Genomic DNA, 26,520 nt, shown 5'->3' with positions numbered 1-26,520 from the left:
AAAAGATCTCGAGTATCCTATGAGATGCTTTTAACTTTTGTGTATGTGTGTGTGCAGGATTTTCATTCAATTTTATGATCGATGATAAACTATAATTTTATCACTATGAATATTCTAACACTCAATAATTATAATTAATTTATTTTTTTATCATGTAAAATTGAAGATAATATAAAGCAATTCAAAGGACGTGTTAGAACTTAAGTTCTCTTATATTCAAAGTTCATTAGATTGTATTAAAATTATATTTGCCACAAAAAATAGTTATCACCCAAAATTCCACTAATGTAATGACGATGAATCAAAACCATTGGCACCTTCGATGCAGATTGTAGGCTATGACACTCACCAGGGGGTGAATTAAGTCTTTTAAAATTTTCAAATGATAAAATTTATTATTATGTTGTAAGACTCATTTTTAGCTTCTTCAATATTTATTTCATAAGTCTCATCATAATCATTTTCCTTAGATTCATGCTAAGGGTCATTAAGGATATGTTAAGTCACTTTTATAGTTTTAAGTTTGAAGATAACATTCTTAGTTGTGATAGTATAAGCCCTCACTCTTTATAATTCCCCCAATAATGCTCAATTATCAGTGTAAAATAAGAAGTCCAACATTCTAAAAATCAATTAATAATAAGACCCACAATTTAATAAGAAGTTCATAAATGCACCATGTTACTCATTGTCTTTTTTTTTATCGTTCTCAATAATGACATCTCTAGGATTTCTTTAACTTTGTTTGATTTCAGTTTACTATGATTGGGGGTAAGTAAGAAGCACAAAAATGTCTTAAAATTGGCTTTAAAGATACATTTTAAGAAACGAGGTGTATGTTATATTCATAGAGTGTTGTGAATATCTCATGTAGATCTAAGATATATTATTTCATAGTTTTGTTTTGTCAAGTAAATCATCAACACATACTTCTATGTTCAAACACTTTTAATCTTTAAAAATATTATCCATTATGCATTAGTATGTCACCCAATCTTCTTTTGTTTGGACAACATGAAACATTATAAATCATCATTGGTAATGAATGTAGTCTTTTCATGATTAATAAGATAGATTTTGATTCGATGTAGTATATGTCAAGAAATGTTAAGGTAGGGTACTATACTATTGAATTGGCATGAGCATCTTTCTATGAAAAGTGGGTAGATATCCTAAAGCCAAGGTTGGTTGAAATTGGTGAACTCAATGCATACCCTCCACTACAATTTTGCTTTTTGCACTATAAAAACATTGGAGATCTAGTTAAGTATTATGCTGATTAGATGAAACTAGCTTTCATAGCTTTTGGACTCCACATAGAAGATATTCAACTAAATTTGTGAACGCTTGGCAAATTTTCTACTTTATCGGATTTAGTGACTTTCCAATCATCAAATAATGAAAAGGGATGATGATGTCAACTCTCGTCATTTAAGATGTAGAATAAACGATTTGAATACATCTATATTCGATTGGGGACATTCAAAGGGTTGCTCTTAGTGGTCCAAATTAATAGAGGTGTTTAATTAAATAGAGTTAGTCAAATAATTGCAACAAATCCTCAAGAGAGTGAGAATATTATTACTCAGAGGAAATTTTACTATCATATGGTCTGTTGAGACGATTGTCTTAAAAGTTGTTTAAGAAGCCATGTTCAATCTACAATAACTTAAAATATAGTGCCAAAACTGACCATGTAAAATTTAGTTTTCATGCGCAACTTACAAATTTTGAAATATAGGATGAAAGATCCCATAGTCTTTTTCCATGCTCATTGAAATTTTGCATCAATAATTTTATCCCTACCTAAGGTGCTGGACATTAAGCGATAATAACCTTGGTGCTCTAGGCTCATGAGATTTATTGAAGAATATGGGTCTATAAGAAATCAATTTACTAGAATATGATTACTCTTTTAAGTAATATACAAATGATGATTGTTTTTAAACATCCTTAATAAATGACGATCTTCACCAAAATTAATGAATATAGTATTTTGGGCCTGCAAGACTACAATCATAGACAACTTTAGAAAATATGCAACATAGTGCTCAGAATTTTGAAGAGCTTGGATTCTAATTTCTCAAATATCTTTTAGCATGAATAGAGCTTCATAGATGTTGAACTATGCAATGATTTACTTCACGTATGATAAAATATTATAATCTACTTAGTTACGATCTATGCATAAAAAGAATTAAAATTGGATTTCCAAAATACATCAAAAGCCCTCTCCTTATGATCATGCCTTTATTAACTGTACTCCACAGGGTCTTTTCCTTTTTTCTAAAATATAAGAGGAATATTATAGAATGAGCACCACTAGCTCATTAGACTTCTTTCACACCCCTATCACAACTATCAATATCCATTTGAATATTAAGAACAAAGTATTCAAGTATTCAATTAACTAGTACATTGTGTGGATGTGAGGGCTTATTGCTATTAGAATGCAATTAGTTTTAGAGTCACTACTTGTACTATCATAGATCGAGTTCACAAAGGTTCAAAAATATACTTCCCATCAAAACATTTTCTGCACTTTTGTTTTGTGTTTTTTTTTTCAGTAGAATATATACGAAGGACTCATAGTTATCAAAATAAGTTTAGAATACTATTTATATTTAATTCATAAATTTTTTAGAATATGCAATACATGAATATAATGCGCATATTTTAATGCCTCATAATACCTCCACTTTCATATATAGCTCCATTTAACCTCTCACACCAGTATACAATAAGTGGGGCCATAATCTCTCCCACAACCACACAAGGAAGATTAGGCCATAATAGAATATATAAGGCCCTTGTAACATTACAGAGAGTGCACTTGTTATATTTTAGATATTAGAACATGTCCAATATCATGCTATGAATTATGCAAATTAAATGAAACATTAGATTATTATAACTTTAACACATGAATGCGATGATACATAAACTATCAAAATTATCGATATTAAGCCACATCACATGTGTAAAAGCCTACCCACTGAATATTTTTTATTTTAATAATAATTTCAAAGGAATATCCAAAACAACATTTTTAGACTTTTAATGAACTATTATGAAAACAAAAAAAATGCTTCATTTTTTCAATATGCATAGAAATTATTATATAGAAAATTAACCTGTAAAAATTCAACTTCTTAATGCCAAAATGTTCGGATTAAAACATGCAACAATGTACAAAAAATCATATGGTGAAAATATCATAAAAGTCAAGAAAAATATATTTTATCTATAACTTATTAATGAAATTCCAAGAATTGAAACAAAAAACAAGTGTTTAAAAGTCTACATCATGCTCTACAAAATCTTCAACTGGCCCACTGAATGAGGCCCAAGCTTAGGTCTCCAAACCTCACTCTTCCTTTTCTCTATCCTCAATCTTCTATCCCTTCTCTTCTCTTCTTCTTTAGCAACTTAGGAAATGGACGGGGGATGAAACGGATCTAAATATTTTATATAAAAATATTATTTCGAGTTCAGCGCCATGACACTTATCTCCCCAACATCACTTTGCTCAAATATAATATTTTATATCCTCCCAGATCCCTCAAACCCAAGAGTAGAGTGCTGCAACACTATTCCAAATCCTCTTCCTTAATAGAGAGGATAATGTTGTGGCACTGCCTCTCCTAATGCCGCAATGATCCAAGAATATTTGGACTGCTTATAACTACTCTTCCCCATTTCAATTCTAAGCCAATTTAAGGGTAATTGGACACTACTAGATTTAATTAACAATCAAATCAAGACTAAGTAAGAATTAATGCTAGAACAAGTGAATTATATATCTTGGTTAAAAAAATGGCAGTGCTACTATTAAACCAGTCCAATATCATTTATCTTTACACATGTTTAGATATCTAGCAAATAGATTTGTAGCATACCAATGCGTCCTATTCTTACAGATAGTCTACAAGAGTTGACCTTAATGTTGAGGTATTTTATTTGAGAGTTTTCAAAGCTTCTTGTGCCCACTCACAAGTAGCATGAATTGTTTCCTATTTTATTTTTTAATGTAGGCTACTCAAAGAACCTATCTTATGTAAACTATGCAAAGCTCAATTTTGATTTTAATGAAAATGTTCTAGTTTTGACGTACTATTAAGGACCCTTGTTAACTCTCATTTATAGTGAGATCTATTACCCTTCCTTCTAGATGTTTTAGGTAGACTCGTGTCATTGCTTACTAATGTTTCTTAAATTAAGGTTTGGGTTATATTAGGGAAACACGTACCCTTGTTTCCACCATTCACTTCATCTCAAGCTCCCTTTGGTTGCTCTTATATCACATTAGGAATATAGTCCAATTGATGATAATGATAGGGTCCATGGGGTCCACATAAGTTTAAGGATGATGCCCCATTAGGTGTTGAAAAACTCCATAAAGTAAATCTAAGATATAACACATCCTCATTCCACCTTTGTAAGCATCTTACTCTCTTAGTCTGATACCTAATGTCTAATAAAGCTCTGATATGAGTTATATGATTGCTTTACCTAAAATTACATTGAGGTGAAAAAGTCTTGCCGTGGAGATAGCAATCCATAAGTTAGTTAGTCCATATTAAATAATATTTTTGTAGGATGAGATTAGAGATCGAATAATAGGTGATCGTAGAAGAAATTTTGTTTCTTGCCTCCACGACATGAGATGAATCCCTTAAAGATTGACATGGAGCCTCTAAGGAGTCATAGTTAACAATCTATAGGAAAAACTCACCTAATGGCGGCTCATTTCAAACCTTGTCAAAAAAATGCTAGCCCTTTGCAATACAAGAAAAGGATGCTTTGGTGGGGTCACTACTATCAAGAAGCCTTTTGATTACAGCTACAACTACCTGTGATTGCTCGCCCAATTCTATGTAAGCCGATTATTATTTATAAGGAAAAGTCTTTCAATGTCCTATTAGCTCATGACAATAAGCATGAAAAAAAAAAATTGCTTTATATTAACCTAAGAGATGCCTTATCCTGATAGGGGTTGCACATTCAACCATTGAGAAGTATTGAGTTGCTTTGATCTTAGGTGAACAAAAATCTCGTCACTAAATACTCTTGCACAAGATCAATTTCATATCTAAAATAAATTCACTTAGGGGCTGTTCGGTTGCTTGAAAAAGAAATGCAGTATAAAATGAATGTAGTGTAAAAAAAATACTTTAAAGTTGTTTGGAAGGAATGTATGAATTTTTATTTGTTTGTTTGAAATAAAATAAATGTAATATAAAATACAAAATGATTGTACCCATTGTGATCAATAGTGGTGGGCGATAGTAGGCGATGAGCAGCGACACTTGGTGATCAGTGGTGGTGGACAGCAGTAAGCGGCCGGTGGCGGCGGCAATGGGTGGAGGTCAATGATAGACGATGGCTGGTGTTGGTCGGCAGCAATAGCCCATCTTACTGACTGTCTCAATCCTAAAAAAGATTTCTACTAAATCAACCAGTTCCTACAATAATTTTTAAAAATCATTATCAGTAAAGAAAGATTTCTACTAACTAGTTCGTTGCCCATCTCACTAACGGTCTCAATCTTAAAAAAGAGCTAGTAAAAAATCAGTGCAATTAACCAGTTCCTTCAATATACCATAGGCTAGGAGCAGTGATAAGGATCTATTTATACGGATATAACATTATTTTGCTTTTTTGCAATTACATTTACTGATTTCTTATTACTTCATTACGATGAAAGCTACTACAGTCAAATTTCTTTCTCCACAATAAATTCACAACAAATTGTATAAAAGCTACAGTATCCCAAACAAACATTAAATCTTTATTTGAAGTTTTTTTACTCTTTTTGTGATTAAAATAAAAACAATTAGAAAAAATAAGAGTTTGGAAGACAACTTTGCACAACTTATTAAAATTTGTCTTTAAAAAAATATTAAAAAAAAAAAACATTTAAAACTGACTGAAAAAGAGAATCTTTAAAAATATAAAAAAACCTAAAATTATCTCAAACAAAATCTAAATTTAATTCATCATAGTTTGAAGGCCACCAAATAGAAAAAAGAAAAACTATATAATAAAAAAATAGTAAAAATGTAATTCAACCTACACTCACAAATTTACCAAGCAAAAACATTTTAACTTTATTTTAAAAATAAAGAAAAAAAATAAATAAACATCCCCTACAAGATGTGCAGATAACTACAAATAACCCCATAGGACCAAGTAAAAAAATAACAAGCACAACATTGCAGGAACAAGGCGAGGAGGTAGAAATTCCTTCATAAATTAATATAATGCTGAATAGTGATCATGGAAATGGCTTCGATCTAGACAGATTTGCTCCAGGTGAGAAGAAAAATCACAGCCAAATTCCTGCAGCGTTGCATCGGTCCTTTCGTTGCCTTCAGTATCAGGCCTTCACATCAAGGGAAAAAGAAAAAAAAAGGATATCAAGAACAACAAACTCACAATCTTATTCAGAAAATCTGAGTTTGATTTTAAAAGAACATCCAAGGTGCTAACTTTTGACAAGAAAACAAACCTATTCAGGATTATTTGCATATAACACCCTAATGATTATTTTATTTTTGGGTGATTTACATGCATACTACACAACTCTTTATGAATTTATATATCTGACATTTAAATTTTGATTTTTGCTAATATAATATTTTAGTGTTTCAATCACATCAAAATATATGCATGAAAAGTTGTACTTCATTGTAAAAAATACACATTTAGTGAAATTTTAATTTGATTTAAAATTTTAGGTGTTATATAAATAAATATTAAAATTTAAGTGTCAGAAATACAAAGATATAAGAACTATATAGGATTTATGTAATCATTGTTTTGTAAACAGGAATAACTAACCCTATATGCATGCTGAGGTTTTTAGAAGCCCTACCATACATGTCTGCATGTATTTAAACCATGTGTAGTACGCAACTCACTTTGATAAGTTGGTTGGGAGTTTTGACTATCAACTAAAAGGACTTTTGACGTTTGTGAATTTATCTTAATTGACTCAAAAGCCCCGCCCCAAAAAAAAAAAAAAAAGTGTAGTAAATACTAGTAAAAAACGGGTCAATTTCGAGTCTGGGTTGACCCTAATCCAGAATTTTCGGTTCGAGTTTGTGTCGGACTTTCGGGTTGTGTCAAATATTGACACCCCTATAGCTTGTTATAAAACCCTAGTATTTATAATTAGATTTTATTGTGAAACCTTGACATACAGAATAGGTATTACCCTAAAAAACTTAAGTAATACATAGTTTAACAAGCCGGATAAATATTTACAACCTCTAGTATTTCAACAAACCCAACCATGAATGCAAGTCTTGAAGAAGAACCCATGCATGCATGCCAACATTAATATTAGTTGTTTTTATTTGCAAAATAAGGTAAACTATTGTTTTTGTTTACAAAATTCATAAATTTTCCTTTTCATAAAAAGGCCAAACTATACAGAGTTGTACACAAATAATCAATTTGTTAAAATGTGAGAATGTTTAAAAGGTGTACTGAAATAATCACAAGGAATGAAGAAACTGAACATTAGCTGCAAAATATAAATGTAGACGAGCAACTCACCGTGCTTTGCACTAGCAGTTCGTCCAAAGCCTTCACAACGTGAATGAAAGCATGAAGCGCTATTTTTTTCACCTACATCATTGCAACCAATTCGATCAGATTAACCGAAAGCTGGTTTTCTCTATGAGAAATTTTAACCATTTTGACTGAGCAATGCACAGAGAATAGACAAAATGAAGAGCATACCTCTAACTTATCTTCTTTAGCCCTATGATCCCGTGGAAGCATGCGGAATTCTTCTGTCAGCCTCACGCACTCGCGAACATTTTCAGGTGAGACAAAGTCAAGAGCAACCTTTATGCAAGACTGTCATGTACAGAACAAAGTTCAGCTCTAAGTTTTTCACTTTTGTGATCCTCAGGGAACGATTAAGATTGAAAAAAAACATGGCTAGGAGTTCTTAGATGTGATCGGATTTGTTAACTATGCATCATACAAGAGAAATCAAGTTCCAGAAACTGAATTGATTGATCAAATTATACAACAACAACAACAACATCAAGCCTTTATCCCACTACGTGGGGTCGGCTACATGAATCCTTTTTCTCCATTGTGTCCTATTAAAAGTCAAATTCTCGTTTAAATCTAATAAAGAAAGGTCATTCCTAATATTTTCTAACCAAGTCTTTTTAGGTCTACCCCTACCTTTCTTAACATAAGTCAAATCTAATACCTCTACTCTCCTAACCAGGTCATCAGAAGGCCGCTATTTTATGTGACCAAACCATCTAAGGCGACCTTCTCTAATCTTATCTTCTACTGGACAAATTAAATGACATACATTGTACTATATGTTATGGCCACTTTTTATTTAAATGGAGGAAAAAAAGGTTTTTCTTCACTACAATCATTTAAATCCTTCTTTGTTCTTCTATAAGTTTCTACTATTTGCAATGGCTAGTGGAAAGAGCTCAATGGCTCTCATATGAAGTTCTTCCCCATGTCTCGTTGATCCTCGCTTCCCTGAAGTGGCTAATGAAGAAGCCTATCATCATTATAAGTCTATCGGGATCACCCCTTCCAAAATCATAAATCAGGAAGTCATGAACTTCTAGGTACCCAATCTCTTTTTGTCGCACTACCCTTCAATTCATTCTTACTCATGCCTTCCCATTGAACTCTGAACTCCTCTTAGAATTTTTTACTAGCCTTCATATAAACAGTGAGGGCACTGCCCTTTAATCTTATAACAATAGAAGGCCCATAGAGATCACCTATCAAGACTTTGACCAAATCCTAAAGTTTTCTACCACCGATGAAAAAGTTCATTCTTTAGCATTTCTCTATGACTATAACTGGATCCCTGTCAAAACCACCCTCAACAAATTATCAAATTCCTTATGTTAACGCACTAGTTCAAGATGCTCAAATTATTCAACATACCCTTCACAATCCAATCATTTCATAAGTTGGGGATCAAATAAAAATCACACCTCTTATATCCCTCTCTTCCTATTTTATAATAGCTAAAATTGATTTCAATGCAGCTTATATGATTCTTTGATACCTTAAAACCTTACCAGTATTAGAGATCTCAAAAAATAAGAGAGCCAAATCTAGCATTAGGTCACATCATTGCCTTTGTTCTAGAATCCAAATACAATCTCTAATTCCCTTAGGGGTGTCAATATTTGAACCGACCCAAAAACTCAAACCTGACCCAAAAATTTTAGGTTTGGGTCAACCCAAACCCAATCCGGGTCAAGTTCGGGTTAGGGATTTTGACCCATTTGTAAATTTTGGTCAGGTTCGAGTTGACCCGGGAACCTTAAATCAACCCGATTTGACCTATTTTTAATTAATTTAGGAGGGTTTTAAAAGATTTTTATGAAATAAATAAATGATATTTCTAAAAAATAATAAACATTATTTCCCATATTAAGCTTGATTTATTGTAAATTGATTGAAGTAAATCTTACATTAATTTGATATAGGTTTAAATAAATCAAATTAAATAAAAAAATTAGTAAAATATACTCGTAGTGAGTCGGGTCCAGGTTGACCCGGACTCAAAGCGGTTGGGTTCGGGTTTGGACAAATGACCCGTTTGAAAAATAAATCACATTCGGGTTGGGTTGAATAGTGTCGGGTCAGTTTTGGGTTGTACCCAAACCCGACCCACAACCTAATTTTGATAGCCCTAAATTCTCTGCACCACCAGATCACCTTCCAATCTTCTATTTAAATAGTTCCTTCCACATTCTTCATAGTGATGATCACTAAAATTTTCATCATGTGGACCTCGAGCTAGAGGAAGCAGAAGAAGATCCAACATCAGCTCTAGCACCGACATTTGTACACCAGCCTTCTCAATATGAGATATTGATTTAGATTTTTGATCAGTGTAAGACTCACTTAGACATTAATGTGGTGGAGCACCACCAGTAGTAGGAGATTCATATGTTATTATTTGGAGAGCAATTTGCATCTATTCATTAATTTGATTAAACTAATCGAACTGGTTGATGTCTTATATTATACATGTAATCATCTCAAACACTTGAACTGATCATACAACATCTTGTTCTTTGTATAGTACTAACAGTCCTATTAGAACTAAAAGTAGTGTACGATGTGTGATCATATTGTACAATCAGTGTCTACAGAATTAAATTATTAGGGTTTGCATGAAGCCTTGTATTTAAGCTCTCTTAATAGACTTATTTCAAGTCTTTTAGTTATTGGTATTTCTAGAAAGAGAGCTTTGAGAGAGATCTTGGAGAGCTTTGGGAAAGAAAAAGGAGAGGTTATGTGCGAGGGGATTCTGTACGGTTGCTTTAATTATGCTTCTACCTTGTTTCCTCTAGAGAGGAGGACTCTGAGGAGTGGACATCGGTCATTATTGGACTAAACTACTATAAAATTCAGGTGTGTTCATAATGATTTTTACTTTTCTATATCTTACTTTTTTATAATTTATTTTTCTTTAAAATTACATGGTTGAAAAAATTTTTGTTTGATTATATACTGATTGAGTAAATTATAATCACCATTGTTATATTTTTATTTTGTTAGTTTGCTTATGCATTGGGTGATAACATTATTTATTTTAAGTTGTTGAATATCTCAAAAGAAATATTTTCTTTTACAGAATTTTTAAAGCAATTTTCATTTCTCTTCCAGAAATCAGTTTCCCTTCCCCATCAGAAATTTGAAAGCAATTGTAGATAGGTATTGTAGAACAGACAGCGCAGCTACTGGAAGCTGCTGATTGACACAGTTGCTGTTGCCCTGCAGCCACCTTGACACTAACATCGTTGCATTAAGCTGAATTCGGCCACTGCCTAGAAATTTTTACTATGAAACAGTACTTGGTACAGCCATTAGTTTCTATCTGGTGAAGAAAAAAATGCAAATATAGATAGGGTAGTATTAACAACAACAAAATTAAATTAAGAAGAGGGTCTATGGACCAAGTTTTTAAAAAATTATCGATTCTTGCTGCATGACACAAATAAAAAATAAGTATAAAGACTAGAGAGCCGCTTCTTGTTTTGTTTTGGAGTCAATAAAGAGATGAGAAGAAAAAAAGGAGTTGGCTAACAATGATTTTACACCAAAGCTAGTAGAAGTAGAGCAAATGGCCATAGTAATGGAGTCAATGAGAATGCAAACAGTGATCACTGCAACTGGTGGATCAAGTAGTAACCCTTGGCTTCCTTCAATTCCAAATGCGAATTTAGTTGAAAAGGATAAAGGGGGTATGATTATCACTTATAAAGGTTGTGATCATTCCAAAGTAGAGCCAAAAGTGGAGATTCCTATATATGATGCTAATAGACGCTGAGAAGATTGATGCATTGATAAACTTGTTGGAGACTACGGGTGCGTTTGGGACTGCTGTAGTTGTTGGTAAAACAGATTGTCAAATTGTTATACAAAAAGCTACTTTCTGAAGTACTGTATATGAATCATCATTTTTTGTTTGAAAAATATAACTGTCGAGCTGTCGTGCTGCAGTTGTATGCAAACAAATTACCTTGATATCCTTATATATATTGAGTTGAAAAAAAATTGTGTACATTTCAAAAAAAATTTAAATGCATATAATAACAAACTAACATTACTAAATTACAATTGTACCCATTTTTATGAAATATTTTATGCATTTTAAATATCAAAGTACTCTTAATTTTTTTTTTTTGACAATATAATATCATACTTTAAAATTATTTTGAAAAAAATTATAATATCTGATATTACTTAAAAAAATATTTTTTTAAGTAATATATATATAAATGTATTCCTCAAAAGTCCAATAATGAGTTATAATCTTGGTACAGTAAACTAGTTTGATTACAAATAACTTGAATCAAGAAATGATCTAATTACAATGCAACAGCCTTGCTAGAGCAGGAGTACACAGGTGCTTTTAAGAACTACAAAGTATTTAAAAAATAATAATTACAAATCATCAAATATCTGAAACCATGAGTGTGGCATACCTGTCTTTGTTCAGTCTTGGCCTCAATCGCATGCACAAGGCCCTTTCGTAGGTCGCTTCTGCTGTCTCTTTCTCTCGAGCTCCAAGTGCAGGTAGCATCGAAGGAAGAGGATAATGGAAGAGCACTCTTCTACAGCTCTCACGCACACCAGGATAATGGAAGGACTGGAACTACAGATTTTTTTTAGAAAAAATTGGACCCCAGCCCCTGCCCTCCATCAGCCAGATGGAAGACATGCATGCCACCAACCGCCCTTGCCTCCTTTCTCGACCAAATAGAGAAGCATGCTGCCCATGCCTTCCATTTGCACGCCTTGCACACCGCCTAGCCCTAGGATCGGGATCGATCGGCGAGGTGGTTGGGGCTTGATCAATCGAGCGGAAGAGCTCTAGGAATCGGCGGATTGATCGAACTTTGAAGTCGGGTCGAAAGACTGAGAGGTATGATGTAGGGCTTAAATGATTTGGCGATGTTAACTAAGAATTTTACGCGCTTTAATTTAGAGAGCAATATTAACTAGTAAACTTGTAGTGATTTAAATGATGAAATAAAACGAAAAAATGGGTGAAACTAGCTTAGGCCAAGTCGCACAACTAAAGGTTAAGATCACAAAATAATCAATTACTCAAGCATAGCATACATGGAATATTTTCAACGAAAAATCCCTAAATTAACAATGAGACTAGTCACTATGAAAATAGATCCCTCACTCAACTCCCTAAATTACTAGGCTTAGCGGAGGGAGTTAACACAACCTTCATGAATTAATTATGACAACAATTGAAAGTAATTCAGAAGGTATAAAATTCGGAGGAAGAGTTAACCTTCGTCAGGGTTTGGAAATAATCTGCCACTGGACAGAAGAGAGTTGTTCGTTGATGACGGCAGCAAGGGTGAAGACAATCCTATCAACGGTGCGGTCGATCTCCAAATTGATGTCGAAGAATGGAGATTTGATGATGTCTACTTGACCTTGATCGTTGTAAACGAACCCGTGATCAAGTTCCGAATCTGCCATGCATGAGGGAACAACAAATTTTGGTGTGTTGGAACTTCCGGACAGCAAATGATGATCTCCTGGCCGGCTGGACAGCAAGGAGAAGTGCAGAAATATATGGACAGCCACAAAACAATGTCCAGAAAATCTGGACAGCAACTTGGAAACCTAGAATTGCGATTAGGAGCAGTTTTTGGGAGAGAATACTTGGTAGAAAATTATGGGGAGGAGCAAGGGTAGTGGCGGCTGATCTTGGGGAAGTTTGAGTGGTTGATTGGATAGGTTAATTGGGAGTGTTAACTAGATAGGAGAGAGAGGGAGGGGCGGCATAGGCTGGGATTTGATTGGGGTTAGGTTTAGGCAAGGTTGATTGAGATTTGGAAGCTTTCCTAATTAAAGGAGAGAGAGAGGGTAAAGAGGGGGGACCGGCGGCTATAGGAAGGGGAAGGGGATTTGTGGAGAATTTTAATTTGTTTTCAAACAAGATAAATTAAATTAAAGAGATTTAATCATAAAGATCTCTTTAATTTGAATTCAAATTTGAATTGATTTGATTTTGGAAACTTTCCAAATATAACTTGATTAATTTATGAAAGGATTTCAATTCGATTAGAATTGAAATTTGAATTTGAAATCTTCCCAAATTGAGATAAACTAAATATGGAAAGTAAGTAATTAGGGATTAGAAGATTTGGAGGCAAAGGAGGGAAGCTATGGCTAGCAGCTAGGGGAAATTGGGGTTGGGGTCAGCAATCAAAAGTAAGGAGGCTAGAGTTTGGGTGGTGGCGGTTAGGAGAGAAGGAATGGCTTTTGGGAGGTGGTGGCTAGGAGAGGAGGGATCCTTGTGGCCGGCGGCTTGAAAGAAGGGTTGGATAGGTGGTCAGCCTAAGTGGAGGGATGGTGGTGGAGATTTGGCCGAGAGGTGGAGAGGAGATGGCCGAAAGTTGGAGGAGAGGGAGGGGAAGAAAGAAAGCAAATAAAGATGACTACGAGCCTGGATGCTTCTTAGGACTGGTGGGTGATCCGATTCCCTCACCTAGGGTTCTCTCCAAAGCTTTCTCACAACCTCACAAGGAACAAGTTGTTGAAATTATCAAAATATCATTCATTAGCTCCTCAAAGAAGGAGGAGACTTTATATAGTCAATACAATGAAGAAAATAAAAAGACTAGCTTGCCCTTAGGGCATACACATGACTAGGCCCTCAAGTGGGGGGATAAAAGGAAAAAGTACAATAAAACTCATAAATTAATACATCAATAATAAATATATTACAATGATAATCAAAAGTAAAGAGACGCAATTGTGGCCGCAACACGACGACCACGCCTCTGCTAGACTCTCCAAGGTTGGAGGCGTAAACATCGTGAGTCAGAGATGGATGAGCATGAGGAGGTCGATGTTGGTCTGTAATGAACATTGCAAGTGGGGCATTTCCGTCATTTATGCCCTTTGAAACTACGGAAAGAAACGACCCGCAGCAGACCGCAAGAGGAATTCTTAGGACGCCAAAATTAACCACGTGACGCAAAAAATAATACAACAAAGCATGAACTTGGTGCCCCAAACAATCCTTGGGTTACGTTACATAAGGTTAAGCAACAAAAAAGTCACTCCAAACGGACCCTAAACATCATGTCTTGGCTTGGTAAAAGACTCTTATTTGAAGATGGGGGTGGTGGAAGGGCGATCAAGGACAACTAGTAAATTCCAACATCAGACAATTACCTTTGCAGTAAATCATAAGGATGTACAAACTCTGACGAAGTTTACCTCAAGCCTTTATTTGCAAATTGTAGATGAACTCCGTTTGTTTTCAATCATTGAACTTAATAAAGCATGTATGATGATGGGTTGTAAAGCACAAAAATTAAGGCTGAAAAGAGAAGGCATTAGAACCACTGAAAAAATTTAACTTCTAAATGAACAAAAAGAGGAGAAAAGAGATTGTGAAGCATCAAAACTTACTCCTGCCTTAAAGTCAAATACAACATGGAAGTTCTATGATCAATGCAAGATACCTAATCATACTAGTTGAAGACGAACCCTGAACTCTTCTAGGGCAAAAAAACACAAATGAAAAGAAAATTGTTGCAAATGTCCCACTTAGTTCTAAAGACAAGGCAAACTTGTCTATATCTCTAATGGATAAGTCAAAGGCTATAACTATAGGCAAGATTTTAAATTGCACAATTAGGCATTGAGATGTTTTTTTGTTTGTAAGTCAAGACATAAACCTCAAAATATATTGAGGCGCGAGCATAAGAATCAAAATATTAAATCAATATAAAATATTAAATAAGAAGTACCATACTAACATCAAAGTAAAATCATAACAATAAGTCTCTCTTAGTCCAAAATCAACATTGACAAAGAGTTTAAGCAACTAAGAATATAATTTGTAAATTCAAAAATCTCTCCCACTTATCACTTAATGAATCTTCAATGGAATCATTATTATGATGAGAAAGGAGGATCTACATACAATATTTATTGATTTAGAGAAAGCATGTGATAAAGTTCCAATGGAAGTTCTATGAAGAGTTTTAGAAAAGAAAGTGGTTCATAATGTTTATATTCAAAAAAGAATATGGACTTAAGGTTGATCCTTGATGTAATCCAATTGAAATAGAAAAATACTTGGCCAAACCACCTTGTGTTTGAACACAAGTAATAGCTCATGTTCTTACTAGACATTTGCAAGAGGTTGTACCCTACTATATGCTTTTTTCCTAATGATATTCTTCTTGTTGATAAAAATAGAAAGGGAGTTGAAAGTAAACATGAATTATGGAGGTCAACCTTAGAGTTTAAAGGTTTTCGTTTGAGTAGATCTAAAATTGAATACATTGAGTGGAATTTTAAGTTGTAGTAATAGATCCAGTGAGCGATTGTAACTTTAGACAATCAAGTCATTAGTAAGAGTACACGATTTAAATATATTGGGTCTATTGTTTAGAGTGATATTGAAATAGATGGGGATATTATTAGTAGAATTCAATTTGGATGGTTGAAGTGGACGAATGCAACGGGCTTGTAGTGTGATAGAAAAATCCCCCTCAAACTTACGGGGAAATTCTATATGATGGTGGTGAGACCTTGAATGTTTTATTGCGTAGAAGGTTGGCCATTTAAAGAGAAGCATAATATTAAGTTAAGTGTTGCAGAGATGACGACGCTTAGGCGGATAAGTGGTTTTACTCTTAGAGACAAGATATGAAATGAGCATATACGTGAAAAGGTTAGAGTAGCTCCAGTGAAAGATAAGAATAGAGAGAGTTGCCTTAGATGGTTTGGTCACATAAAACGGCAGCATTCCGATGGCCTAGTTAGGAGAGTAGATGTATTAGATTTAACCTATGTTAAGAAAGATAGAGGGGGACCTAAAAAACTTGATTAGGAAATATTAGAAATGACATTTCTTTATTAGATCTAAATGAGAATTTGACTCTTAACCGGACACAATGGAGAAAGAGGATTCATGTAGCCGACCCCACGTAGTGGGATAAAGGCTTGATGTTGTTGTTGTATTCAATACTTAATTCTTGCTAATTTAATTTCACAACTGTGTTTCACCCCTCCCATCTTAGTGACATACCTCTTCAAGACTTTGCAATGCCCGAACTGCATTCATGAAGCTAATGCATTGTGATCAGTGACTAATGCTTACATGACTTCGCTACCTCTATCTAGTGAAATCTTATTCTTCAACAGATCATAGGAAGACACTTATAAAACTTAATAAAAGTGTTCCATCTATAGCAAAAACAACCATCTCCACCAAAACATATACCTAGTTTATATGGAATTTTGGCTGAGAAATATAGATCAAAATTGAACTTAAAATGTGAAAGCAGTCACAAAGTGCACTAGACCATATATAGTAACAAATTTGAGGAGTTTTATGGGAGCCTACCAATATGTTCATAAGTTCATCTGCAATTTTATTAATAATTGACTCACCTATACACGCTTTGACCAAAGGTCAATATCAAATCTAAATGTATCCAAAGGCAAAAGGATATATTTCTCTTCTAAAAGAAGAAGATAAACATACGCCGCCATGAGTACCTTAATGCATAGAAAGATTTTCAATGTTGATTATTCTATTACCTAGAAGAAAAACAACCATAAGCGAAAAGGTAGCAAACTCTTCTTCCAGAATTCATGGACACACTTTAGATCACCCAATTACATTACATTTGATCGAGAAAGTTGATTCTTGAGATGGTGATTGGAGGCCTTGTTTGCAATCATGAATACCAGATTGACAAGGAGCACTACTTCCAATCCACAAATTGATGACCAAATAGAGGTGGTATAAAGAAAATCTGCTACAAGGGTACACCACTAAGCATCCAAAAACTTGGCATGACAGCTTATCATACCTTCAATTTGCTTTCAGTAGAGTCGCACAAGAAGTTGAAGACATAATTTAAAGTATGCTTGCTGCATGTACAACAAAGCTTCTTTGGTCTTCACTTCTCCATCTCCCCAATTATAGATGGTGGAGTTAATGTTGACCAAAAAGATCAAAGATTTTGAAAGGAATTCACAAATTCATATATTGTTGAAGAAGCAATTGCAAAAGACCCAACACAAATACAAAATGCGATGGCCTCCATGTCAAGGTCAGCTTCCAAGTAAGATATTTGTCTAGTTACATTTAAGAAAAGATCATGCCGAATAATGCAATACGTTCAAGCCAATAAGGTAGGAGAATTTTAAAATTCCAAGGAAGAAAGGAAATAATGCATGTCAATTGGAACGATCATCATACATGAAGATTTATTCGGAGATAAATGTAGAGATTTCAAGTCCTTTAAACCTTTAATGCTTGATGGTGAATCAGACTAAGTCATATCTACCACAAATGATTATTTATGGAAGAGAAAGTACATTTAGAATAGGACATCCTGTAGGGGTAGAAGTCTAAAACCACTAGACATGATCACTGGAAATATTTCGCATTGGCAGGCTAGTTACCAAAGTCAAACAATACACCAACGAAGCTAGACACGCAGCTTTCCCTCATCTTGACATTCAATTTATGAGTGAAATCCTATTAAATAAGGAACATCCATATGGAGATAAGATCTAACAGGTGGTCAATCAAATTTTTTATAAACACGATTTGGGCATCAATTCATGGAAAGATAAAAGATCATGCTCATTTTAGATTTAATATCCAATTTCTCCAAGAAAAGCCTCGATGCTGGACATTCTTTAATCAATGGTTGAGATTAAAGCTAACATTAATAAAAGTCTACAAACGCAATTAGATTGTCAATTGAACGTCACATGATGATGATAGAAGCTACCCTCATTGGATTGTTGGATCAAATATTAGACTCAACAAGATAAGGTTGAAGTTGATTTTTTTTATTTTTCTAGCATATGTTTTAATTTGAATTTAAATTCAGATTATAATAATTAATCCTGAATTAACATTTAATTTGAATTTATCTAGCTGACTATGTAATATAAGGTTTTTGTTTCTTTGTGAAGTGTGATTAAGAAAGGATAATAACTTAATAATGATATATTTTCCTAAAAATAGACAATTTCCTGCATAAAAATCACAGAAAAAAATTCTACCAATTTCATTCCTTTTTTCCTTTCCCTCTTCCAGCAATAGGTTGCCGCCTTATTTTGTCCGGTGAAGAAAAAACACAAAAAAAGAGAGGGGAATCAATCTACAGCAAGAAAATTAAATTAAGAAGAGGGTCGATGGATCATAAACTTACATGACAATTCAGATGGAAGAAGAACTTAAGTGAACAAACGTAAAACATGCTTAATGCTAGTCAATGATCAAAATAATGCATAAAGTTAACACAACTTAAAATCTCCTAATTAGCATACCTTCAAGTTTCTAACTTGATGCGGGCATCCTGCTGGGATGAATACAGCTTCTCCAAGTTTCTGCACAAACGACCATGGCTCAATTCCTAGAAAAAAACCACCAGAATGAGCTTAGGGCTATGCAACCAAGACAACAAAGGCTATAAGCACTTCAATATTATTTAGAGTAGAACCAAGCTAGCTAAGATAAACCAACCATATTCCTCCTTCAGTTTCCTTTTGTGATCCATTGACAAATAGAAAGATTGATCAAGTATCGGATGAAATACCTGTTACAAGAACCATTTGAATCATGAGTTAAAATAATTATGGCTCAAACACCCTAATAAAAAAGGTTTTTAGAATACCACATCATACCTTCGTCACTGGAGAATCATATATATGTTTGAACTCCCTGAAATGCTGCCTGAGATACTCTTCTAATTTTGGAACATCTTCTCTCCGGAAGATATCCCACAAAGCACCACCTTCTATGTGCTCTCCATTCATCATATCATCAGGAAAAGGATGTTCTTCTTTCCCAAACATGATTGCAGAGTCATTTTCTTTCATCAATTTCATTGTTTTTCCCATTTTCTCTTCAGCGGATATCTCAGAAACTTCCTGAATACGCCTTTTTCTTTGCTTTTTCTCATTGTCCACAAGTCCAGATTTTCTTGAGCTAGAAAATTCAGCCTGTCTGCCGCCACGGTTTTCATTTGATCCCCTAGGCCTGCCCCTTCTTCGAGGATTAGACAGGAGGCTTTTCTCATCAATATTTTGAATGCTTTCTTCAGCTTTTGAATCCGACGTTCTACAACATTCTCTTGTGTTTCTACCAAGACTTAAATCATCATGACGGTCAATTTCTATAAATGAATCTCCAACCGTTCTAGAATTAGTTTCTAGAACTGTTGGAGATTCATTTATAGAAACTAATTCCTCTGCATAACTTGTAGTCTGAACAATTGAAGCGCATTTTTCACTATGTTCATCTTTGACACTACACTCAGGTTGAAAACCTTCTCTTGGAAACCGAGCTCCATCACTAAGCAATTCTAAAATTTGTTTCCCAAGAGTTGCGTCCAAAGAACAGGTGGAATCACAAGCCTTGCCTTCAGAACAGATGGACTCACAAGCCTTGCCTTCAGAAAGGAAATCTGAATTAATGCAATCAAGCATCAACATAGGTTTATTATCTATCACATGAATCTCACTATCAATTTTCTCATTATCAGAGCAAGATTTAACCACTCTACTGAGTGCCTGCTGGTCCTTGCAATTAGAAAAAGTATTTTCCACATCTTGCTTGCCTCCATTATGTAGTAGTTTCATAGCAGCCTCCTGTTTCTCCTTTTTTAATTTTTCAATTTTAGAAAGGTGGCCCTTAGTAAGAGAAACTTCTTGAGTGTGTGTTAGTACATTCACCTGGAGAATTTATGGGAGATGATAATCAGAGATGTCAAAAAAAAAAAAAAAAACCCACAGAAATGAACATTAAAAATTTCACATAAGATGTTCCAGAAAGAATGGACATTAAAGATGATTAATAAAGGAAAGATTCATTGCATAGAAGATTTGAAAAGTTAGTTTTCAAGAATTTTAATTTACTTCCAGACTAATCAATAGAAAGAAAGGAAGAAAAGCTAATACAGGATAGGAAAAACAAATCACTTAATGAGCATATTTGAAAAGCTTTTGGTTTCACTAAGTTATCCACAAAACATACGGCCCAAGAAAATAAGAAATGTCTAACATGCATTTTGCGTAATAAAAAAATAAATTGGTGAACAAAACTGGTAAGACAAATATATATATCTTCGAAAGACTTGAGTAGGAACTAAGTCAATACTGCTAAGAATTCCCTGATGAAAACAATGTTACAAATAAATTTCTGAATAATAACAAATTAAACCATTTGATCCTTAGCTTTCAAATGGGTGGTCTAGGAAAAAAAACTTCAAATATTTCCCTTAATGAATTTTTTAAGGATCTGAGGTCATTAGTCAGCTAATGCTATCATCTTCCTTATTACAGAAATTATTTCCAAATTTAAAGCATTAGTAACCCAGGAAAGTGACAATCAATTCCAGCAGAACATATTAGAAGGACAAGGAGTACCAATAGCACAAGCCAAGATGTAAAGGACTCAATTTGTACCACAATATAACCACACAAAAGAGGAAAGCCTGTCCTAGAATGAACATTAAACAACATTGATAAAACTGGGAAACAAGTGTAGTCTAGGAACACTTGAGGTTTCAAATAGGTTAAAGGTCGGGGACAAACTGGATTACTAATGGAAAGAAAGCTTATCCAAATGTGAGCCCTAATTGAGTAATTGACTTCACAAAAAGTGGAAAACAATAGTGAAGAAAAATTTTTGAGTTTCCAAAGGGATAAAGTTAAGGTCATGAGTTAGTTACATTGAAAATGAAAGCACAAGACAAATGAATCGCCTATAATATTACAAGTAAAACAAAAATATCCAACAAGAACAAGCTTCAATAGATGAAATTTAGATGAAAGTGATACGACAGATGAAATTGATCTGTCCAATGAGCTCCATCAGCAAAATTTTGATACACAAATACCAAAAACAGAAATAGAACAACAAGAAGCGTTCATGTATCCACCTCTTCAACTGATATTCTAATCTTAAACAAAGTTAAGCAAATAAATTGATTAAATTCTGCTAGATATGCTAGTATTTCAAGGAAGAAACAAATTAATCAATAATTATGTATAATATCAACTAAAAAAAATCCTGCAATACCGCATCAGACATATCACAGTGAAGCTTGGTGACAGAATCCCCAGAGCCTAATTCTTCAGCAAATCCATAAGCTATGTAAGTTTTTGGACCAAGATCAGGCTTCAAAACATTTTTAGGAAGCATCACAGCAAGATTAAGATTGCCATCCCGAGGATTTGTATATTCTTGAAGAGGTAAAGTAGCAATGAACTCAGCACCATGGCGTGGTAGACGCTCCTCAAAGGAACTAGATGGGGGCCAATCTTTAAGTTTAAGCATCTCAGGCCAACCACCCTGATGAAATCGCCCAGTCGCGTACCCTTGGAAAAATTGATGAATATTTATCTCAACCTGTGCCCAAAGAAAAGTTTAAACCATCACAAAAGTACCAAAATTAATGCTACATGCATTTGAGTATAATGAACGGCAGTACATAATAAAAATCAGCAAACAGTAACAGAGAAAGGCCTGTACAGAATTTAAAACAATCTAATTGACGTACAAAAAAAACTCCTCATCGAAGCCCAACATGAACAGGAAATATAGGTGTATAGGTGAACCTCAGGTTTCATTCCCAATATTAGTCGCACAAACTCTGTGGACCATATGGTTGTCTGTACATCCAAACAAATTAACTCTGCCCAAGATTTTCTCTTGATGCTTTAAAACTGAATTAAATAAAATTCAGACGAAACTACGTAAAAGACAGAATAAAGGAGATCTTCCCGAAATGGCAGTCTATTACAAAAACAACCAATGAGCCAAAAGTAACAACTGAAATAAATACTGAAAAATAATATTAAGTTTATAAATAGCAAAACTAAAACAGTGTTATTAAAGATGCTAAGCACCCTCAAGGTGAGATGATTACCTAATACTTGAGGCACTACGAACTTGGCTGAGTGAAGTGATGTGCTAAATAATTTCATTGATTTTAACAATGGTGAATACTTTTGAAAAGTATAATTTAATAATCACCACAATAAAATATTCAAATTTCATAGGTAAAAACATACATTTTCAAGTTTTCTATCATTCAAAATATCAGAACAACAAAGCACTGCAGAGATTATCAACAATGAAGTACCCGAGAAACAAAAAAATTATGATTCAAGTTTAAAATGTGATTAATAATCTAATTTAATACTTTAATAAGGTTAATATAATCATGGCTACTATTTATTTCATTTTCTTCATCAGCCATACTTTTTTCCATCATTTGATTGCAGCCCTCGAACTCATAATGTTTTAGTTTATGGATTAAAAATGATAAAAATTTTACATTATAGAGATGAACATCAGTTTGCCCTTGGCTCTTTGATAACACCACATGAAACAAATTAAAACTTTTCATATGTGTTAATCCCATGTTTTTAACTAATGGCTCATGTCATTGAGAGCTCTAAAAGGCTCATTGCTCAATATGCTCATGGTATTATTCCTGCTTTTTCTGAAGTTTCAAGAAGAGTATTATGAGATTTTGAGGATAAATTAAATTGAAGTTCCAAGAGATTTCTCGCAGTTGGTCGACTTTCTTTAAAGTTAAGGGAATCAATGCAAGCCCAGATGGATAAATGAAGTTACATAGCCATAGTACATCAATTACGTTGGAGGTTGGAACTTGTTAGCATTAGATTGGATAGGGGAAATGATTAGTCAATTTGATCAATATATCATAATGTTTTCGTGTTTAAAACAACAATCTGATAAAGTTTTCGGGGCGTCGGACACTTTCTTTGTTTGGTACATTTAAGCCCCTTCTTTGCGAGCAAGTGAAGTGTGAACCCGTGATCTTGGCAAAACCAATGTATAAAACTAAAAAAATATTCTTTTTTGGAAACTATATAATTAGAGACATACATTGCAAAAAAATTATTTCTATAGTGTTTTGCCATTTCTGGAGGCTTTTAGAATTTCTAAACATCAACATATTTAAAAAACCCAAATAAATCACCTACACCTTCCTTTTATAAGCCATGGTTGACGGTTTCTTCAACTGAAATAGAACTGTGGGACTAATGGATGGCACTAAAAATGTATTTGTTTGCATGGCCGCATAAAATTCTTTTCATATGCACACAAAGGTCGTAAATTGATTTTTTTTTAGCCCCTTTAAGGGTTTTTTCATGTACAACATTAAAGGGCTCTTTCCATGCCCAATGACTCATCCATTCACATACACCCTTGAAGTGTCAATGTGAGTTTTTCGGAAGTGCTAAGCAAGCTCTCGAATGATGAGCATGAACCGGAATGCAGGGCAAAAATCCAGAGGTAAAATTTATGATCTTTAAATGTTAATTGGCTGTCCAATGGGAATCTTTTTTCAATGGAAACAAATGGTGAGCTTTTTCATTGAACAAATGATGCTACTACAACAATTTAGGCACAAATTTCAATGTTCCAAACCAAAGATATTCATAGAAAACAAATCTAATGGTTGAACAAATTATTGGACATTACTAGAAAATTATGCATAAAAAAAAGACAATGTCAATATTCATTAGTTGAATCACGCGAATTTGTAAATTATGGATGATAATGAGGAAATGGCATTATGTTTTATGGTCAGCATGATTTATGAAAACCTTTTTACAGAGCCATAGAATCATGTTTATGCAAAGAAAATGGTGCTAATCTTACAACACAAAAAAAAAATTAAAGTTTAAAATACCAATCAATTATCAGTATCCTAAGAGAATGAATAGAAAAATACAATAGATGTTGATATGGCCATAGAAATATGTCTTGCAACAACATTTAGCATGATAGATATTGACCAATCCATAAGCAAGAAAGGTACAGTAACTAACCTCACACCAGTCCAAACAGTCAATCGCCATTACTTCAAAATTTTCAGTTTTAACCTTTCTCACTTTCTTCTCTCGCAATGCACGCCACATGACCATTGGTTCCCAACTTAATCCAGAAGATAAATCAAGCACATCACGGACAATCACTGGCTCACCTTTAGCCCAATGCTTCTGGAAATGCTCCAGTTCTCCCCTTGGAATACAACTAGCACTTGGACAGAATAAAAGGTTATCTTCGCAGCCTTCTCTAGAAGCTGCTTTTCTCAATGAGTCACTATCAGAATCAATCTTTTCTGACACACAGAAACAGGGGCAAGCTCCAGAGTTTTCATGTGATTCAGTAAGTTCACTGCTTTTGAGTCCAACAATTCCATTAGCCTTCTTTTCTAACTCAAAAAGCATATCTTCTGAAAGAATATGCTTGAGCTGCAAAAGAGAACTACCACAACCACCCAATACTTCAGGTGGACAAGAAATACTACCATCAGCATTTGCTCTCCATTGCAATAGTGCATTTAGAAGATCTTCAGAGGCTTCAGTATTTACTCCGCATTGGCTACTGTGCCCAGGCAAACACCCCTCACGAAGCCCTCGACAGCAAGACAAACATAGGTCATAGGCGCAACTAGAACAGTTTCTATGGAAATCTGCAATTGATGTGCTGCAGTAATTGCTGCCAAAAACACAAGTGCATGTTAAGTTTCTCAAGTGTTTAAAACAAAAATGAATAGCAAATAAACTGTAGCAGAAAGAAAACAAACCAATATACTCGTTCATCTTTTGCACAAGGAGCTTGTTGCAACTTTAGTTCAGTCAATGCAATGCCTAGCCATAAGAGAATTATGGGAGAGAACAGTAAGTCAGAGGAATGAAGACTCAGGAAGCAGCAAAATTATGGTCTAGTATATCAATACCTTTTATCTGAGCCTCAAGTTCCTTTTCCAATTGTTGTTCTTTTCGTAGTTCTTTGAACCATGGAAGCAACAGACGTAATACATATAAATAGTTTTGTTTTTTGTCCTCCTCTTGAATGGCCCTTTTAGGAGGCTGAGATTGATAGTTAGGCTTTTAGAAACTCAACTAAAATGATGGTTTGAAAGAAAAACAAAGATGAAAGCAGGAAAAAAAAAAACTTCACCTCAGAAATTCCTCTCATGCGTAAACATGATTTGCAATTGCAATTGAAACGGCAAACTGGGCATTTAATAGCAAAATCATCAGGAGTTAACTGTGGATACCTACACACCACCAACCAATAAACACATCGGCATGATTAGACAGAAAACAATGAATACAATCTAAACTAAAATTCGTAACATACTATAATCAATAGATAAAGAATGAAATAAATAAATAAATTATTCATACATTTTAAGGCAAAAAGCTAATGCTGAAGAAAAGTAAAATGACTAACGTAACTTCAGCATGAAAATTTCAAGGGCTGTTTGATTCAGTAACATCACAATATTTTGTCCTGCTGCTCCAAAAAGGCTATTTTTTATCAGTTAAAGTCTCCCAGTAACAAAATAAAATATGATTGTTATATATTATATTATTTTGGTAACATCTAGATGTCACATCATCTTATTAAGATATGCTGGAGCCTAAGATTTAGTGCTTCGCCAAGAAGCAAAAAATACAAACACAGGAATACGGATACAGATACAGACATGGACAAGACACATAATGATGTTGCATAGTTGCAAAACGTAGAACACTTGACACGCTATGAACACATTTTTAAATTGTATAAATTATTAATATGAAATATATAATTTCTATCATTCTCTATTATAAAAACATAGGTTGAAAGATAACATCACATACATGTTTTTTACAAAGAAATTTTATATAGTAAAAGAAAAACAAAACATTATTAATAATAAAAAAATGCTTTATCACACTATAAATCTAAAGACATTTAAGATTTTCATTTTTTCCCATTTCCTTTCATTTAAATTTGTAGCATCTTGAATTAAGCTTTCATTTGTAGAAGATGTAAGTAGTATTTTTCAAATTATTTTAATACATGAAATGCATGTTTTGGTAAATAAGCCTTAAGTGAAAAGCTCAATTGCTGCTTTGGATCCTATGCATCAATATTTA

At 33.8% G+C, this 26,520-nt stretch overlaps 1 protein-coding gene across 6 annotated transcripts in view; it reads right to left on the bottom strand.

Annotated features, from left to right (window-relative positions):
- Window positions 1-6,021: 6,021 nt before the first annotated feature.
- LOC110094528 (lysine-specific demethylase JMJ25) overlaps window positions 6,022-26,520 on the bottom strand; it is a 45,402-nt gene continuing 24,903 nt past the window's right edge. For 4 of the 6 annotated variants that reach the window (XM_020819776.2, XM_020819777.2, XM_020819779.2 and 1 more), the window contains 11 exons: window positions 25,553-25,652; window positions 25,329-25,461; window positions 25,176-25,239; window positions 24,415-25,087; window positions 21,626-21,955; window positions 19,228-20,277; window positions 19,067-19,139; window positions 18,871-18,956; window positions 7,750-7,869; window positions 7,564-7,635; window positions 6,022-6,385 (listed from right to left, as the gene is read on the bottom strand). In XM_020819776.2, coding sequence (XP_020675435.2) covers window positions 6,380-6,385; window positions 7,564-7,635; window positions 7,750-7,869; window positions 18,871-18,956; window positions 19,067-19,139; window positions 19,228-20,277; window positions 21,626-21,955; window positions 24,415-25,087; window positions 25,176-25,239; window positions 25,329-25,461; window positions 25,553-25,652 — 2,707 coding nt within the window. In that variant the 3' untranslated portion in view covers window positions 6,022-6,379. Of the gene's footprint in view, window positions 6,386-7,563; window positions 7,636-7,747; window positions 7,870-12,008; window positions 12,442-18,870; window positions 18,957-19,066; window positions 19,140-19,227; window positions 20,278-21,625; window positions 21,956-24,414; window positions 25,088-25,175; window positions 25,240-25,328; window positions 25,462-25,552; window positions 25,653-26,520 lie in introns of those variants that run through there. The other 2 variants (XM_028698374.1, XR_002302883.2) reach the window with 2 other exon arrangements.

The sequence above is a fragment of the Dendrobium catenatum genome, unplaced genomic scaffold (genome assembly GCF_001605985.2).
Source record: "Dendrobium catenatum unplaced genomic scaffold, ASM160598v2 fragScaff_scaffold_1076, whole genome shotgun sequence".
Lineage (NCBI taxonomy): Eukaryota > Viridiplantae > Streptophyta > Magnoliopsida > Asparagales > Orchidaceae > Dendrobium > Dendrobium catenatum.
This window is presented reverse-complemented; position numbering and strand designations above follow the sequence as displayed.